Below are 20,056 nucleotides of genomic sequence, written 5' to 3'. Positions count from 1 at the left end.
GTTATTATAGTTAACGAAAACTAAAATCAAAACATAAACTATTATTAAAAAAAACATTTTCATAAACTGAAATAAATAATTAACAAAACCGAAATGAAAAACTAAAACTAAACGAAACTACTAAAGTAGCTGGAAAAACTAACTGAAATAAAATAATTTGCTAAAAATATTTTTAGTTTTCATTTTTGAATGAATATTCTTGCCGTTTTGTCTTGAACCCTTATAACTTTTAACTCTAAAACCGAAAGTAATCTGCCATGAGCCACCTGCATGTAGTCATCCAGTGAACTGCGGCTGATGAAGAAGAGCAGGTGTTCACAAAGCATTTGCTGTGACAGAGCAAGCTGAATATGGGTGTGTAAAGTGTGCAAGATAAAAAACGATTTACTGTGCCGCCTTTCTTTGCGCTTGTTGTATGTCAAGATTTAATTTAAACACCTGAAATTGGAATGTGCTGGTCAAAAAAACCTTTAACGCATGGACAGAAAAATCAAGAGTGAGTAACGTTTCAGTTTTATTTCTCAGGTGCTTGCTTTCTGTTGACAATAATTCACCTGCCATTTCGCACAGGAGAAATCCTTTTTGAAAATAAAATTGCACTGATCAAGAGACTGACGGTCATCATACAAGATCAGCATATTGTTACTGACTGATCACTTTTGCCTTAAAAAGGTCGTTTAACAACAAAGCGATACAAACCTTGTAAAATTCCTATGTTTGTAATGTCTTTACTGAACTACAGGTAGGTAGGAGAAAAGAGTCTGCCATCTGGTGAAAAACAAAACATACTAATGTGTTTTTATATTCTATATTTATTCATTTATCTTTTTTTTACTTTTATATTCAAAGCTCAAAATACCTAATATTGTGAAAATAATCTAGTAGCAGTATTATGTCTTAAAATATTTGTCCTGCTTTTTAAAATTTTTCTGTATCTCTCAAAATATAGTTGAAATATCATATTCATTTTGTTCTTAACATCAGCCATTTCATACATATTGCATACCAGGATTTTTTCCTGCCTTGCATCCAAGTCTTCTGGGGTAGGCTCCAGGTTTCCTGCAGTTCTACTCTGGATAAACAGGTTTAGATAATGTGTATATATTATTCCTAATCTCAGATGCTGTCTCTGTCGTTTTGTGCATGGCCATACACCTATTACTTACTCTAGTTCTGCTCATTAAGGGTTTACCATTCATATGCATGGACTGTTCAAGTCTCACTGCTTCTCCTAACCTCGACGCTAAATACTTTTCTTCTTTGTTTCCCTTAATACAGCTAGGTGACGTTTGCACACTAATTCAAGCCTAAGAGCCCTATTCTTCCTAAGCCCCCATGATTTTCATGATCACACATCGGAACACAGAGTGTCTTTTCTGATTTTTTTATTTTTTGATATTTTTTCAGCCCTGCAGGTGGCAAAATTCTGTTTATAAATGGTATGTGCCTGAGATGGAACCTGAGATCAATATGGTTGATTATTATGGGAGATATTTCAATGCAATATTTAAGGCATTCATTATAAGTACATTGTCTTGGAACAGGATATGATGTGTACAGTGGACATTTAGAGTAAAAAAAACCCTCAAGCCTAAATTTCATTACAAATTGGTCCATTCTGGGCAATAAAAGGAAAAGAAAGTGCCAACAGTCCACACACATTTGTTCAGCACAAATGACAGAAAATATTTTAAAAGTTATAAAATTGTATAAAATTGTTCATAATCGGTATCTGGATTTGAGTATGCTTGTTTTTTATCAGATAAAAACAAAACTAAGATAGTAAACCATATAGTGTATTTAGCTTCCAGTAACATTAAACTCATATTATATCCAAATCCTGCAAAACTAAACTCCATAGTAAAACTGAAACTAATAGATATAAAAATTAAATAAAAATGTGAAATAAAAACTAAGTTAAAACTAAAAATACACAATAAAGGAAAACTAAAACTAAACAGAATTTTAAAGTAAGATCAGAAAAAATATAGAAATAAAAACTAATATAAAAAGGCAAAACTATAATAACCTTGGTTCTTGCAGCCGGAGGAGATGTCCCCCTGACCGGTGTAGTTAACCGTTAACCTGGCTTGAGTTACTTAGCCATCAACAACCATTCCGAGCTGCACACATCTCCTGCTGCAAGTCCCTCTGTGTCTGTGGGAGAAACTGTATTTCGGGCCACTCCTACTCAGTGGAAATCATTCAGTAGGTGTGCCCCTTCCTAAGCCTACCTCTCTTTTGCTCAGGATGGCGATCTCCCCTCCTGTCTCTCTTTCGGCCTTTCTTTTTCATTTCCTTCTAACCTCTGTTCTCTCTTTCTGATCTTTCTGTCCCTCTCTGCCGTTCAGGCTCCCTTTTATCTTCTGATTTGTTTGGGTGCAGATGTGATATGCCATTCCCTCCAAGGCTTGAATGAGGAATCTGACTGACACTCGCATTTGCATGTGTATGCGCAATCAGTCAGGCACTCCAGCCATCTCCAGAGTGGCACAAGCCTACGCACACCCTCACCTGATTCCGACACTACACGCCCTCAAGTGTTGAATATTTATTTAAAATCTGCTGGACGCCACAGACCCTTTATCACATGCTCTTTGTTTTGAAGTATTTATGTAAACAATAAATAGGTATGCTTTTTAAAGATGAGTGAGTGTGAATTTGATCATGTGCAGATATTGGTCTGAGTGGGCAAATGTAGTCATATTGCTGAAAAGTAAAGTCTGTAACCCCACATATGCAATTAAATTTTTTTAAAAATTAATTTTGTATGTATTTTTTTATGGGTGTAAGATCATAAGTTGGTTGAACACTTTTTTTTTTTTACTGTTAAAGAGAGAAACAATTTAAAAAATGTTAGATTTTTTTTACATAACATTGCGTAATGTTTTGTTACAGATATACCAGAATTAATGTTTGTGATATGATTTTAAAAAGGACCAGTTCTAGGAAAGCAATGTGAATATTAAATGAGTACAAAGCACTAATACAGCAGAACAGCAAAAATCATCAAATTCTTTTCAATTGAAACAGCTGTTTTTAAATATGAAAGCAAAAGAAAAGTTAGTTAAATATGAAAGGATCTGATCCAAACATTAGTATTGGGCAATGCCTTTGTACTTAAATATTGATCACTTTCTTTTTGTGCATCTAACATTTTTTTGTTTATATTAAACATGGACTATAACTGATATGTCCAATTATATACAGTATTGTCTGTGTGTGGCTTGGAAAGCAGTTGTAAGATCAGAGATTATACTGTATGCTGTTCTTTATCTTTTGTGTCTTTTTAATGTTCTGTAGCATTTTTATAATTCTTTTTCTGATATACTTTTATTTTTTTTTTTTTTTTTAGGTCAGTGACAGATCCTAGAGATGGGAAAAGAGTTGCCCTTAAAAAGATGCCCAATGTCTTCCAGAATCTGGTATCATGCAAGAGGGTCTTCCGGGAGCTTAAGATGCTTTGTTTTTTTAAGCACGATAATGTAAGTTTCTTCTCCTTAAGTAATGTGTTTCAGATATGCTAAAAAATCCAATTTTAGTCCAATCAGTTTACTCAAAAAATAAATTGTATACTTATATATAGATCTTTTTAGATTATTATGGACATCATGATTTATATTGCTATAAAGCTTTGTGAGTTGGTCTGTTATAGATTAATTGCCCTGTTTGAACGTTAACTTACTTTTAGCCTTTTCATTTTAATATTTTCACTTAAGTGTAAGAAATTGCTCTAGCATGTCAATTATTTTTGCTCTAGCATGTCAATTTGTTTTCCTGTGGTTGGGAAAAGGTTAACCTATCTTTATTTGAGCCTTTCCTGGCTAATAAAGACATCTTGTTTTAATGATGTGTTTTCATACTTTTAATTAATGTAATATACTGTCTTACTTAAGTTAAAACACAGCTCTGTTTTATTTCTTTTGAGATTTTTTCTTTTGATTTTTATAAAACCTTGTTTAGGAAAATTTAGGAAAAATGTAATAATGTAATACAGTTAAGCTTAATATTTTGAGTGTTCCATGCCTTTTTAAATTTACACAATTACTATACAGTATTACTATTTTTACTTTTAATAAAGGTGTGTTTTTAAAGCATTACTAGTTTGTAAGTTGTATGATATTGCTTAAAAGATATATGAAAATTCTAACAAATGTGACACATAAAAAGGATTAGTGTATATAAATTGACAAGATCAACGAATATGCCCATCTAAGGATACTGCACCTCTTGTAATGCACGTAAAAAATTTTTTTTTTTTTTTGGTGATTTTTAAAATATGTTATTATTTTTGGATAGCTTTGGTAGTAGACCAGTTCTGCTGTATGCAGCTTGATTAACTGCAGCACAGGATGCCAGTTCAGTTCAACAGGTGAGAGTATTTGGTCAAGGAATAACATACAGGACTAAACTAAACTGAGTTTCTCTCATTATTCCCTTTACAGTTGCAATAGTAATGTAATACATGTGACCAGAATTTAATGTAAATGTGTTTTTTTTTTTGTTTTTTTTTTAAAATGCTACATTGTTTTAAGGAGTATGTGCCAAGCCTGCTGCCAATTAACACTGTGCATGAAATCACGAGTTAGCGAAGGTTGCTAAATAAGCATTGCTTACTCTTAACATGCTTTTTAAATGATTTTTTCAAATCTGTAAATAAAAGCAAAATCATAATGCAGTTATTTTCCATAATGAGAATGGAAAACAGGTTTTGCTTGGTGCAAACGGTATATGTGCATTTATAACGTGAAATTGTATTCCAAAATCTAGGATTTTCTATAAATTAAAAAAATATATATATCTTGCTTGCTCTGGTTTTTTACATTGGAATAAGCGGGGTTAGGGTTAAGCTGAAAACAGAAGCCTTAAACTTATCGAATGAGTCTGTTTTTCAAACCAAGATAGTTGCAGAGTATTGATCTGCATCTTGGAATTACACACATTGTAAAATAAATTACTGTGGTGGGCTGGCGCCCTGCCCGAGATTTGATTCCTGCCTTGCGTCCTGTGTTGGCTGGGATTGGCCCCAGCAGACCCCCATGACCCTGTAGTTGGGATATAGCGGGTTGGATAATGGATGGATGGATGTAAAATAAATTATACATGTCATTTCTGAACACATAAACACCAATATTATGAGGTTCAGTCATTTTAAAAGAAAACCAGTTGTACATACTACCTTAGCACTTGTAGTCTTACACAGAAAAGGTATCCTTTCCTCCAGAAAAATAGTAGCAATAATATGCAATAAAACACTTATTTTCAGATCCTTTTTGTTATCACGAGCATGTTCCGGAAACTTGGAAGACATCTTTTGTTGCATCAAAACTCTGGATATATTCAGAAAGTTTTAGGCTTTTATTTTCCGGTGGTGCTTCTTGCTCCATTGCCTCCATTATAAAGTGCCAGCACAGGCAAGATGTTTTTGAAAATTTGTAGAAAACCTTATACTTTGCAACACAATTCACCTGGCAAATGCATATATATGTTGGTGAAGAAATAACCTTGACATGAAAAATACCATACTTATCCTTTCATGGGTTCATAATAAAGCAGCAATAAGTCAGGGATCTCCAGTTCAGCAATGAATCAAAACAGAATTGGCATCAGAGGGATACTTTTAGGGTGCTGGAGAAGTGTTTATGTACTTAGTGCAACTATTGATCCAAGATCAAAAAAAGTCTTTCCTCAAATGCATTACGAAAGGTTATGTTTTAAGGCATTTTCATACTCGTGGTCCAAACCAAGAGATGATTATTAGTTTGTTTCAATCTCCAGTTAATTCAGGTTTATTTCACACAGCAAATTTTCAAGCAAACCAGATATAACCATAAACGCTCCTTGGGTTGGTCATGGACTTTAATTCAGCGGGCAGAAACTTTTTTTTCCCTCTGTATAAATCATGAATATTCCACAAGAACTGCATTTGTGAACCGTAATATTTGCAATGCTTCTGCGTTTAATTTATTGAGTAGAATGTAATTTATATGATAACTAGAAAAAGAACAGGAAAATGTGTTACAACATTGCATTCTACAGATCTGACACATTTCCTTTGTGACTCGATGGCAAACTCTGCTGAGGCTATATGGTAATGTGGCTCATTTAAACTTAAAACAGTGAATGACTTGCACTCTGGTTTGTACATGAAAGACTTCCATGAGCATTAGAAATTCCAGATAAAAATACTGTACAGAATTTTTTTTTTTTTTTTGGCTGTACACACCTGAGCAACTAAGCTGTGCAACATGAGCAGATATGAACATGTTAAATAGTATGGAAAGCTCTTTTTTTTTTTTTTCCCAGGAGCTAGGGTTGTCAGTGTGAATGTGTTTAAAATTTAAAGTAAATGGTTTTTCTTTAAGTATGACATTCACAGAGGTTGGGAAGGCTTTTCTTTTCTAATATAGAGAGTACTACATATTTGTAACACTTATCCACATAAATGAAGGCAAACTGCACTGTCTGATGCTACACACCTCTAAACATTGTGCTTCTACCTATGTTATTTTCTTTAATATCTAAAATAATTAATCTTACTCCATAATAAATTGAATGATCATTATATTGAATGTGTATTGGCACAAGTCAAGCCACGATGTGGAATTAACGTTTAGTTTTTGGCCTAGTTTGTGGTTCTTAGATATTTGAGCCATGCAGGGCTTTTTATTTAACCACTAACAATACTATCTTACTATGCTGATTCTTCTTTGCCATCTGCCTTGGTTCCAACATGCTTTTCGGTAAGGTGATCATGCATCATTTTAATAATCCTGTGCTGCATGAGTTCATCTTTGCACGTTTTCCAGGAAACTGATTTTTTTGAAAATGTCCAAGCCAATTGATCTTGTACTTTTGTAGAATTAGTTTGTATTTAACCCTTAACTGCTGTTGCCTGTATTTGTTCAAATATGTTTTCCTCTGTCAATAAACTGATACAGAGAAAGAACACTTAGGTTTTTATATTAACTAGTCATTGCTTACAACCTTTTGTTGTTGGTGTTATCAGCATCATTGATTAGTTGTTACACCTCTATAATTGAATCATTTGTTCCTTGTATGTTTTTAAATCACTTCTGTTCTCTGTCCTGAAACGGCAAACAAAATTAACTCCTCACAAAATAGATCGATGCAATGCACCTTTTGCAGTGGTGTGAAAATGTTTCTATAAGAAAAAAGTTGTTTAACTCCTGCTAATTGATCAAAATAACCTATTCATGTGGAAAGGCACATGTATTTCCCAGTGTATTTTGATTTTTCATTTGATCCTTATTTAAATTGTGCATTTTCAGAAAGAGCAAGTTATGGTATATACGATGTATTTAGAACCCCTAATTTTTTTCACATTTTGCTGTGTTGCAGCATAATGCCTTAATAGTTTAATATTAATTTTTTCCCTCATCAAGCAACACCCAATTTCCCCAGAATGACATAGCAAATACAGAAAGAAATATTTGCATATTATTAACTAAAAGTAAAAAAAATTCAAATATCACACTGACACAAGTATGCAGACCTTTTACTCAATCACTTAGTTGAAGCACCTTTGGCAACAATTACAGATTACAATTACAGTTCTTGGTATGACTAGCGTCACACACTTGGATTTGTAGATTTTTTGGCATTCTTCTTTGGAGATCCTGTCAAGTTCTGTCATGTTGGATGTAGCACTCCTTTTTAACGTGGACATGAGAGTAATTCTGGCAGGTAGAACTTCTCTCCAAAAAGGGAGCCTTCCCCCAGCAGCTACCTCTAGTTGCACCCAAGGATCCCAACAGGGCTGTCCACCAGAACTACAACTTCCATGCAGCCTTGTGGGTTGTCTACATGGCAGCCAAGCAAGAGGGATGCTGCCACCCAGTGTATTGGCAGGAACTCATGGCTGTGAGGGGCAGTCTCCCTGTGTCCTTCCATTACAATGACCTCTCGGCAGGGATTGCCGTCTGTCTACATCCCCCCTTATAATTTACCACAGGTGTACTCCAAACAAGGTGTACACACATTTCAATGATGTTCCATAGGATGGGATGCACCTGAGCCAAATTTCATAGAAAAGGGCCTGAATAGTTGTATTAAAGTGATATTTCAGTGTTTTTTATTTTTAATAAATTAGTAAAACTTTTAATATCCTCTTTTTGCCTTTTCATTGTATTAAGTGTTGTTTTGATGAGGAGAAAAAATAAAATGATTTTAATAGAAGGCTGCAACCTAACACAATGTGAAAAAAGTGAATGGCTCTGAATACTTTATGAAGGCACCACATATAACAAGGTACCTTTTGGCTGACATTTTAATTTCGGATTAATAATTATAATTTATAATAATCCTTTTATAATCTACAGTTTCTGTATTTAAATGCCTCTGTTACTAAAAGCAGTATGTTGGAAATGTGATCTGTGATCAGAAAACACAGATTTCTTTCCACATGGAACCCCTCTGAAGATATTTTTCTCTCTTGTTTACAAATGTGCAGAGAAGCACATTATAAGAAAGTTTGTGATCCTGACTGCTTAGAACCATTCATTTGCTACTACTAGTAAAGAGTTTTTTGCTCAAGAAATGCACATCCTAGATAACCGTTCCTTGTCTATTGATGCTAGGGTGTGTGTTGAACTTAATGCAGTTTTGAAAGGTGACCCACTGTAAAATCAAAGCCACGGGTACAAAACGATCAAGGAAAGCTGACAATTCCACATAGTGTATTCAGAATTGGGTACAACAACAACATTTATTTATATAGCACATTTTCATACAAATAATGTAGCTCAAAGTGTTCACAAGATGAAGAAATGAAAGTTTATAAAAAATACAAATATAAAAATAAGATTAGGCAATACTAAGTACCAAAGAGTAAAGTAAGATCCAATGACCAGGAGGACAGACAAAACAAAACACAAAAAACTCCAGAGGGCTAGAGAAACAAAATCTGCAGGGGTTCCAAGACCATCAGACCACCCAGCCCCCCATTCTAAGCAACAGAAATGATCTAAATCAGCCTGGTTTTCAGGCTTCTCATGAAAATATTTGATGATGATGGTCATGTGGATATCTGGCCTTTTAATCCATCAATGTAGGGGGGCTGCATGGTGCCTTCATCAGGTGCCACCACAGAAAAAACACAAAGAACAGCATAGAAAGTAGGAATCAGTACAGATTGCTGAGCCATGATAAAAATAATAATTCATTTCATATCAGTATGTATATATGTATATCAGGGTGACATTAAAATTTAGCTATGAGAAAACCATGTTAAAATAATGTGTTTTTAGCTTTTTGTTATGTATAAAGTAATCCAATTTATTAGCCTGCCAAATTTATATAGGTAAGCTATTCCATAACACCACATCTTTTAATTTTAGCTCTTAGAATTATAAGCAGACACTTATTTGAAGATCTAAGGTTACGATTTGGACTGTAAGGTGACAGGGATTCCGAAATATAGGATGGAGTGAGATTATTTAAGTCTTTGTAAACCATTAGAGGCATTTTAAAGTCAATTCTAAAAGGCACGGATAACTAATGCAATGACCTCAAAACTGGAGAGAGGTGCTCAGATTTTCTTTTCCTGGCAGCTGCATTCTGTACTAGTTGCACCAGATTGATGTCTTTTTTGGGTAGTCCTGAATGGAGTGCGTTACAGTAAACTAGTCAACTAAAACCCAAAAGCGTGAACTAATTGAGCATCTTGCAAAGTTATAAGGGATATAACTTTTGCTATATTTCTTAAATGATAAAATGCTGTCCTGGTAATCTGATATAATATGTGATTTAAATTTAGGTCAGAGTCAATAATTAACAATAAATTCTTCACCTCTGTTTAAGCCTAATAAATCAAGTTTATTTCTAGTACCCTCACTATATCTATTTTTGTCAATAACTAAGATTTCTGTTTTCTCCTTATGTTTCAGAAAATTAATACTCCTCCACTAAGAAACACAAGTAAGACACGTTATGCCTTGAGATAATCTGACCTAATTAAAGCATGTAGATTGAAAAGAACAGTGGACCCAAGATAGATGCTTGTGAAACACCATATAGAATATCATGTGCCTTCTAAGTATAATTACCACAACTAACAGAATTTTCTACCGGTTAAGTAAGAGTCAAACCAATTTAAGACATAATCAGAGAGGCCCACCCACTGACTAAGGCGATTTATAAGAATATTGTGATCAATGGTATCAAATGCAGCACTCCAATCTAAGAGGATCAGAAAATATAAACTGGCTCTGTCTTCATTAACCACCAAGTCATTTACTACTTTGAACAGTGCATTTTCTGTACTGTGATTTGTTCTAAAACTTGACTGAAATCTTTTAAGAATAGCATGTTTTATTCAAGTGATCATTTACTGTAGCTGTAAAATGACAGTCTTTTCTAGAATTTTGCTTAAGAAAGACAGGTTAGAAAAGGGTCTAAAATTTTCAAAAACATTGGAGTCAAGATTATTTTTCTTCAGCAGGGTTTTAACAACAGCAGTCTTAAGACAGTCTGGGAAGAGCCCCACACCGAATGATGAATTTACTATGTCAAGCATACAATCAGTTAGCACGTTGGATACTTCTTTGAAAAAGCTTATTGGTTTTGCGTCAAAGACACGGGTGGACGGTTTCATTTTGAGAAATTATTCTATATTGATCGGGTAAAGCTATCCTGGCGAAAGAATTTAACTTGCTTAAAATGAAATACCAGGATTTAATAGGATCAGTATTGGGGGATGTACTATATTATTTCTAATATCATCAATTTTGTGATTAAAAAATATTGCAAAAAGCCTCACGTTTTACTGGAAGTGTTTTGTAGGCATTCCATTGAAAGACCTGAGTTTAGCAAACGATCAATAGTAGAGAATAAAACACTTGGATTACCAGCATTGTTATTTAGAATTTCTGTTGTTGTATTCTGTTATGTTAGCCTTCAATATTTTAAATAAATTATTACTAGTAAATTACTGCTTTGTTTCCTGACGTAGTTTTTTGTTTTCTTGTTTGTATATACCGGTACACTGAATTATATGTTAATGTATTATTCATACATTTATCACTTGAAGACCATTGGCTTCTTTATACTTCTGCTCAGAACACGTACGCGCACATATCATGGCTGCCACACGTTCCCAGTGTTCATTTGATGCGTCCTCTGAGCACCCCCACAGAAATTAATGCAACACGTGTGAGTTGCAGTACCAGCAAAAAGTCGGGGAGCACAATGTGATAAAAGTCGGAATGTGACGTCAAAGTTTCTGTTTACTATCTGCATGTGACAGAAAGCCGCTTTGAGGATCTTCCAGGATCGATGTGCGCGGTTCGATGTGGTGAAGCAAAATGCTGAAATACAAATACATTTGTGGTGCTGTTATATTCAGGCATCGCATATTTCCCATTGTAATGACACAATACATTTTAAAGGTCTCACATACTATCTTCTGTGGCATCCTTTTTTTTTTTTTTTTAATCCGAATGTATGGCAGCGTATTTGAGCCACAGAAAATAATTATGGACATGGTGAAAAGGCATATTTTGTAATTAAAGTGGATATTTCAGCTTTAATCTTGAAATGTCCACTTTAACCTCGTAGTTTACTTTATTATTAAAGTAGACCGTCGTAAACATCATCTTAAAGCTGACCAAGTTGTTAATTGCTATGTGCTTTTTGGGACTTCCTCCTGAACTGACAGCAGCAATTGCCACACACAACAACATTACATTTATGATATTCCAGCTCTCTGTACATTTAGAATCCTTTGGTTTATACTTGATATCACTTTCCTGATGAAATGCGTTAAACTATGTATATTAGATTTCACAGATAAGTCGTTAACTTCATTTAAATAATGAATACTGATAATAATTACACATGTTGTGGTGGCACGATCTTCCTTGCAGGGAGTCACGTCCATTGTTTTCCTGGTGGGTTTCCACAGTGTGCTCCAGTTTCCTTCCAAAGATATGAAGGATTGGGGACTTGGTAACACTAAAATGACACGTGTGTGTGTGTGTGTGTGTGTGTGTGTGTGTGTGTGTGTGTGTGTGTGTGTGATAGTGTTCACCTTGCAATGAGCTGATGCCCCATCCAGGGAGTGTGTATATTGAGAAATCAAAGAAGCCCAGGTGTGTTTATTTTAGAACATTATCAATACATTCTTGCCAAATTATGAGGAATAGGATTATTCTAGATGAGTAAAGTATGGTAATATGTGAGAATTTTTTTTGTATAATGTTATTCTATCATTTTTTACTCCAGATTTCAACATTATCTAAGAAATAAGAAAATATATTTCCCCCAAAATATTCTGAGAATTGGGCATTTTAAAAAAATATATCATGTGAGTCATGCACTTGATGACATTGTTCACAGACTGGATCTCTTCTCAGTTAGATTTAGATTACTTAAGTCAATGCGTGTGCAGTGTACAATTTTTAGCTAATATGCCATACTTTCCACAGAATAAACATCTTGTTGATGACTGAATTCCATTCCTTATCTAAGATCTCCATTCTCATTCTTACATGAGATTATCTATGGGTGATTTCCTTGAAATAATGTCTCAGTGTATGCAAATACTGCCTAAATCTTCATCCTTAATAACTAGTATAGTATATTTTCATGCTTAGATAATGATAGAATATCAAGAAAGGTTTACACGTTTCCTTTGATAAAGTTTATGATTTATACATAGAAAGAGTACTGTGTTACTCTTAAGATAATTTTGAAGCATTGTTGCTCATACACATTGTCTATGTAAAGGTGTTTAAAGATCTGGATCAGGGGTTCTCTATCTGTGGCCCATCTCACTTGACCATGCAAGCTTGGTCATGCTCCTGGATGTTACGGACATGGAAAGACATACCATATGCATTGGTCATTTCTCCACATAATTATATTTAGCAGTTGTTTGTTTAAAATCTTATTACAGGTAAAGGCTCAAAATTCTTCTGTAATTTCTGTGTGTGTCAGATCATTTTATTTGAACATTTTATAATATTTCCTGAATGATTCTAATTGTATTTTCCAGTCAGTGTATAAGGGGAAAACACACAAACAGCAGACAATTAGGAGGTTGGGCTTGCCAAAGAGGAGGGGGTTGGAAATCAAGAAGCATTGCATTCTGAATCTAGAAGATGAGATGAAGTGACCTGTGTGCAAACTAAGTTTTAGTGGTATGAAAACAACAATTCAGTTTGCTGACCCTCCCTGGTATAGGCAGCCCCTTTTATATGTGAGCACACTTTCTCTGCACGTTCCAAATGAAGTCACATTTTCAGGCACATCTCACGGTCAGTAATCTGCAATCACAGCTTCATTGCGCGGTCACTCACTTGTCTCCTGACTATAAACATTTAGTCACCTCTAGACAGCATCAGAAAGCTCACTAAAAGAAGTGTTTGTTAATAATAAAAGTTAACCATTTTATTTTGGAAAGCTTTTCAAGTTTTGCTCTTACTAATTGTAAAAAGATGTTCTAGTTACTTTTTGTTTAATGTTCTTCATTAGTGTTTTTGTAATGATTTGATCTTAAACATTATTAAGCAAGAATTGAATTCATTATCAGATAAATATGTTCTTTGTTATGTGTAAGTGTAACATTTTGTGTCTTTTTCAAGGAAACCTGTTAATTTCTTATTGTGGTGGAGCCGAATTAGCTTGTTGACCGCTAGAGTAAAAAAAAAAACAAACTTGGAACCACTTGTCTATATTCTTGGCGAACACTGTGAATTAAATACAGTGTATGCTAATGAAGGCAGGAATATACCATAATTATCTAAGAGTGAAATGTTATCCTCCGTTGCTCATTATCTTTTCTATTGGTGTTACATCTGGTATCTGAATTACAATGGTTATTGTACCAGATTGCCAGGAGATTGGCAATCACTAGTAATGATTGGAGCACAGAGCAAAGCATATAGAAATTAATTTTATCCAGATTTCCTTTCCATGCCATACTAAACATGTGTGGTTATGTTCTGAGTCCTTCTACAGTGTCAAGCTATATACAGTACTGTACTGTATATTCACTACCCAGCAATACACAATTGAAAGTAGTTTTATTTCCTCTTATACCTTAAATTTTTGCAGTGTTGTGCTTGTTAAAAACTATATGTATTCATGTGTATATGTAAATACACATATAGTCATGGCCAAAATTATCGCCACCCCTGGAATTTTCCCAGAAAATGCATCATTTCTCCCAGAAAATTGTTGAAATTACAAATCTTTTGGTATACACATGTTTATTTCCTTTATGTGCATTGGAACAACACAAAAAACAGTGGAAAAAAAGCCAAATCTGACATTTCACACAAAGCTCAAAAACCGGGCTGGACAAAATTATTGGCACCCTCAACTTAATATTTGGTTGCACAGCCCTTTGGAAAAAATAGCTGAAATCAAGTGCTTCCTATAACCATCAACAAGCTTGTTACACCTCTCAAATGGAATTTCTGACCACTCTTCTTTTGCAAACTGCTCAAGGTACCTCAGATTTGAAGAGCGCCTTCTCCCAACAGCAATTTTAAGATCTCTCCATACGTGTTCAATTGGATTTAGTTACGGACTCATCTCTGTCCACTTCAGAACTCTCCAGCACTTTGTCTTCAACCATTTTTGGGTGCTTTTAGAGCTATGTTTGGGGTCATTGTCCAGCTGGAACACCCATGACCTGTGACGCAGACCTAGCTTTCTGACACTGGGCCCTACATTGAGCCCCAATATCTTTTGGTAGTCTTCAGATTTCATGATGCCTTGCACACAGTCAAGGCATCCAGCGCCAGAGGCAGCAAAACATCCCCAAAACATCTTAGAACCTCCACCATGTTTTGACTGTAGGTACTGTGTTCTTTTCTTCGTAGGCCTCATTCCGTTTTCTGTAAACATTAGAATGATGAGCTTTACCAAAAAGCTCTACCTTGGTCTCATATGTTCACAAGATGTTCGCCCAGAAGGATTTTGGCTTCCTCAAGTACATTTTGGCAAACTCCAGTTCAGCTTTTTTATGTTTCCATGTCAGCAGTTGGGTCCTCGTTTCATTTCATTCAGATGTCAACGGATAGTTCGAGCTGACACTGTTGAACCCTGAGTCTGCAGAACAGCTTGAATATGTTTTGAAGTTGATTGGGGCTGTTTATCCACCATTCTGACCATCCTTCGTTGCAGTCTTTTATAAATTTTTCTCTTCCGTCCACGTCCAGGGAGATTAGCTACAGTGCCATGTGTTGGGAACTTCTTGATTATGTTGCGCACAGTGGACAAACAAACATGAAGATTTCTGGAGATGGACTTGTAACCTTGAGATTGTTGATATTTTTCCACAATTTTTGTTCTCAAGTCCTCAGACAATTCTCTGCTCTTCTTTCTGCTCTCCAAGCTTATTGTGGCACACTTGGACACACACTTTTCGGAATACCGCTACGCTTTGCACTCACGGGACGGAAGGACAATCCGGAATGCTTTTGTATAGTAGATTATTGTACTGTACATTTAATTGCACACAAACACACAGTTCTTACACACAACCACTAACCTATGAAGGCACGACCTCAGTAGGAGAGTCTTCAGAGGTTGGTGCAGTATCTTCAGCAGGTGCGTTGTTGTCTTCTTCCGCTGAAGGAGTACTAGGAGTAGGCAGTGGGTGTCTGGGTGCACGGCTGAAGAACATCTTGATAGGCAGTTGCTGGTGCTGTCTTTTCATATGCGTGAGGAGGCTTTTGTAGGGTATTGCCATCTTTAATCATATCCAAGAGTTTCACCTTCTCCTGGATGAAAGTAAGCATCTTCCTCCGGCGCTTAGTTTTATTGTCAGAAGGCTTAGAAAAAGCAGCATGTTTAGGAGCCATCGTAGGGCTTAGATAAAAGTTCTCAAAGTGCATGCGTAGTGATGTAAGCGTGTATGAGAAAAAATCGCGATATAGTGAAGCCGTGAAAGTCGAAGCGTGATATAGCGAGCGATCACTGCACAGATCTTTAAGTTTCCTTGCATTTCTAATTCATAGATATTTGAACTCTTCTAAGGAGATCAGAAAATAAGACCTCTGGTTTAGTCAGATTGCACGACTATTCACTGTGAAGTCTAAGCTGTATTCTGCTTAATTTTAATGTCGGAGATCCTATGGAATTCATCAAACTTGATACAGTACTGAATTGTATAAGTGTCAATTATCAGTATTGATCCTTAATATAGAGTGACATCTCATGGAAAGCAATGATGATGATAAACTGTCCTGTCTGGTCCTTCTACTGTAAAATAGTCAAAATGTATCCTATCTATCTATCTAGAGATATATACACTAAGGCTAGACACCCATGGAAAGCACGCCGGAAGGGGTGTGGATTCACTAAGCCGCTGACAAGTAAGATGCCCATGGCACACGCAGGAAGGAGCCATGCCCACCAACTCTAAGACCACTGGATACAATGACAACTTGCAGAACCACGCCCACCAACTCGGACGCGACGACACAGGAAAAACATGTCATTTATGTTCGTCTGTCGTAGAGTCCACATGCAGCTCTGAGCCACGTTGACTGTTCATAGAGGCATGTTTCTCGCGAAAGTGAATCTCTATATGCAGCGTGTAAAACAGTTTGCGAGGGGAATCCCATGGGATCCTTAAAACAATCCTTTACAACTGAGGTTAAAACACAATGAAGGAAGCAGTCTTTAAAAACCAATAAGCCCTGTGCCTCTGTTTTATTACCGTCTCACCTGCTTCACCAATGCAGGCCCTGCAACAGTCGAGACGCTCTCTCAGCAGCTGACCTTCTCTGTGCCTGTCCGGTTCACACAGAGGCACCACACGACGTGGCTGGACTAAGATGAGGCATGTTTGTCACGGATGTAAATCGCTGTATGCAGCGTGTAAAACAGTTTCCAAGGGGTTTCCCATGGTCTTAGACTTGGTGTCCAGGTCTCTGTCAGTTGCTCTTGCGACTGGGCACATGACCAGGCAGTTTGTACGCTTCGAGTGCAAGGGTGGACGCGACGGGACCATCCAAGAAAAAACATGTCGCGGAAGTGAGTCGCTGTATGCGGCGTGTAGAGCAGTTTGCGAGGGGTATCCCTTGGTCTTACAGTTGGTGGGCGGGTCTCTGTTAGTTGCTATTGCGAGAGGTCACATGACCAGGCAGTGTGTGTGCTTCGAGAGCGTGGGTGGATGCAACAGCACCATCTAAGAAGATTCATATTTGTCGTGGATGTGAATCGCTGTATGCAGCGTGTAAAATGCTGTATTGTATGTTGCCCTCTCCAGAGTTGCATCTTTTCATTCACCTACAGTCGTATACACAATGAAGTAAGCAGTCTTTAAAAACCGAGTTTTCGGTTATGACGCACGACCACGTGCACCATAGCAAACTGTTTTACACGCTACATACAGCAATTCGCATTCCGTGACAAACATGAGTCTTCTTAGATGCTCCTGCACTTTGTACACACCACTGTCCCAACTCGCTACTACCGTGGTCGGGTGTCTTGGTTGATTATATATAGAAAGGTAGCAAAAACCGCACAGAGCAATGAAAAGTCTACGTGAGTCACAGGTGCATCTGGACTGTGCAAACACGACAACGACTCGAGTGACGAGTTGGAGGTGGGCACATGAGCAGGCAGTGCATACTGGACGAGAAATCGGCAGACTAGCATGAAGGAGGGGGCGGAGTGGATGTCCTTCTCCTCTCCTCCCGTTCCACCCTCCGCGCCTGAGCTCCGCACGGACAATTGTGTGTTGGTTCGTTCCGTGCATTGTTACAATGTTGCTTTTCTTGCTGATTTATTACAGTACCGATTTTTTTCAAATGTTAATTTTCTCCCTGTGCTTAAAAATCATTAAAAAACTGGCCTGATTATGCGGCGTATGGTATGCCGCGGGTTAGCTAGTAATTTTATAAATGTTGACTTCCAAACTAGAATATGATATTTTGATCCAAACACATGCATTTAATATAAACCCAGATTTTTTGAGTTCAGTAAAAAGATATCCCCATTTGAGTCTATCCAAAGCCTTTTCTGTGTCCAGAGACGATATGACCTTTGGAAGCACAGATACTGCAGGCTTATGTATTAAATCTAACATTTCCTCTCTTATGATCGTCTCTCTGTTTTTTTTTTTTTTTCCTTTTCTAACTGTGCACTGAAACAGATTAGCATGTTTCAGAAACATTTACAATAGATGATTGGAGGCTTTTCTGCTGCCCGGTTTATTTTCTAGAGATACGCTTTTCAAGTCTACCAAAAAAATTCATTATAAGTTATTGTAAGCCATGGAGTCTTGGACTGCTTGGTTACCATGCCTGATACTGCCATTTAAACTAATGATTAAACAATTATTGAAGGTTTTACAAAAGATGTTTTCCCTTAAATAATCCACTTTTTATTTTTACCATAAATGCAGTGAAAGATTTGGCTAACCCAATCCTTTTGCAGTCTAAATGAATCCTTACTAATTAAATGGGTCTTCCACACTAATACTACTGTATATCTGATTTTAAAGAACAAAAATGTGAAAGCAGTTTATTCTCTTATGTTTAGGACTGAGAACTTTTAACATTCTGATTATAAATTTTATCAATGGTTTTAGTATTTAGAATTCACTGGTCAAAATTGAATGTAAAAATAAAATCTTCAGATTATTTATGTATTTTACTTCAATGAATTTTGACATTTTGGCTTGTGTCTTATCAGTTTTGAAAAAGCTGCCAAGCCATACAACAATAAGTATGACCAACAGTGTTTCACAACAAATGTCCTCACATTTAGTCCTGTAGGGCCTTGGTGATGATGGATTTATATTAAAATCCATTTTTCAATTATAGTGCAATTAGGAATTTCAAGGATTTTATTTAAATGCCCATTTCTTTACGCAGTATTTATTTATTTTTGTTGCTTTAGATGAATAGACAGATGTACTTCATTTTTCCCCAAGAGAAAATTAAAAGCTTACAGTAGCTCAAAAGACAGAAAATATATATGCACACCTGCCCAGATGTACATATAATGCATTAACTTTGAATACAACAGGTCCAGCTTGTTGTATCCACAAAATGAACATTTTGAATGAAGAAGTTTGTTCCATTGAGACTTGCTGGATTAAAGTCACCAGCATTTACAGTGACTCATCTTTACAGTACTGATAGCAGAATGAATAATTTCTGTGGCTGTTTGAAATGCTGACTTAATTCATCCATGTTACTGCCTAGAAGGGAGCTGCATCATCCTGTTGATGTTTCTTTTTAAAGTCGTCTTGTATTTCTCATTCACATAAACCTCCAGATTAGATTTATGATAATGCATAAATACAAAATTAAGAAAAACGGTAGTAATTAAAAAGTGCATAAAATAGAGAGATAACTAAGAACTAATTTTGAATGTAATAGGATAAAACAAGAACATAATAAATATACTCTGATACAGTATGTACAAATAAAGTTCTGTCTGTCTGGCTTAAGCCTGGGTGATGTAGACTGTGAGAAAGAATTAAAGTACTTGATTATATCAAAGTGTTTAATTTGAATTTAAACAATTCAGATTTTTTAAATCTATCTAAATGAAAAACGGCAAAGAATTTCAGAGTTTTGGAATAAAATAATTAAAGGCATGGGCTCTAAAGAATTATTATCTGCAAGTTGGAATTGACAAAAGATGGACATCAGCAAAGAATAGAGTTGTAGGGCCTAATTAAATCTATCAAAAGGAGATGAGCCCCACCTTAGAACAGTGTAACTGTTGGGCAATTTTTTTTTCCAAACATTTGGATAAGAAAGGTAAATGTGAAATACAGTATGTCTTCAATTTGAGAACATTTTAATGTCTAATTTTGTTTTTTTCAATAATGGAGTAATGGCTAATATTTTAAAAGAATAAAACGGCAGAGGTTAATGGTAGATTTATTATACGTAAAAGGACAGGGCAAAGATGAACATGTTGGATTCTAAAAAAAGAGGTGTGAATTGCATCAAGAGAGCAATAAGTAGGTTTAAGGGAGTTCAATACTTAACCCTAAGTCAGCAACATTTACACAAGTAAAAAGAGTGAGACTGAAAAGCAGTTATTCATATGATAATTA

General features: G+C 35.8%; 1 protein-coding gene across 1 annotated transcript in view; it reads left to right on the top strand.

The window, feature by feature from the left end:
* nlk2 (nemo-like kinase, type 2) overlaps positions 1-20,056 on the top strand; it is a 144,219-nt gene that overhangs the window by 35,517 nt on the left and 88,646 nt on the right. Inside the window, exon 2 of the mRNA XM_039756650.1 lies at positions 3,356-3,485. Coding sequence (XP_039612584.1) covers positions 3,356-3,485 — 130 coding nt within the window. The remainder of the gene's footprint in view (positions 1-3,355; positions 3,486-20,056) is intronic.

The sequence above is a fragment of the Polypterus senegalus genome, chromosome 6 (genome assembly GCF_016835505.1).
Source record: "Polypterus senegalus isolate Bchr_013 chromosome 6, ASM1683550v1, whole genome shotgun sequence".
Lineage (NCBI taxonomy): Eukaryota > Metazoa > Chordata > Cladistia > Polypteriformes > Polypteridae > Polypterus > Polypterus senegalus.
This window is presented reverse-complemented; position numbering and strand designations above follow the sequence as displayed.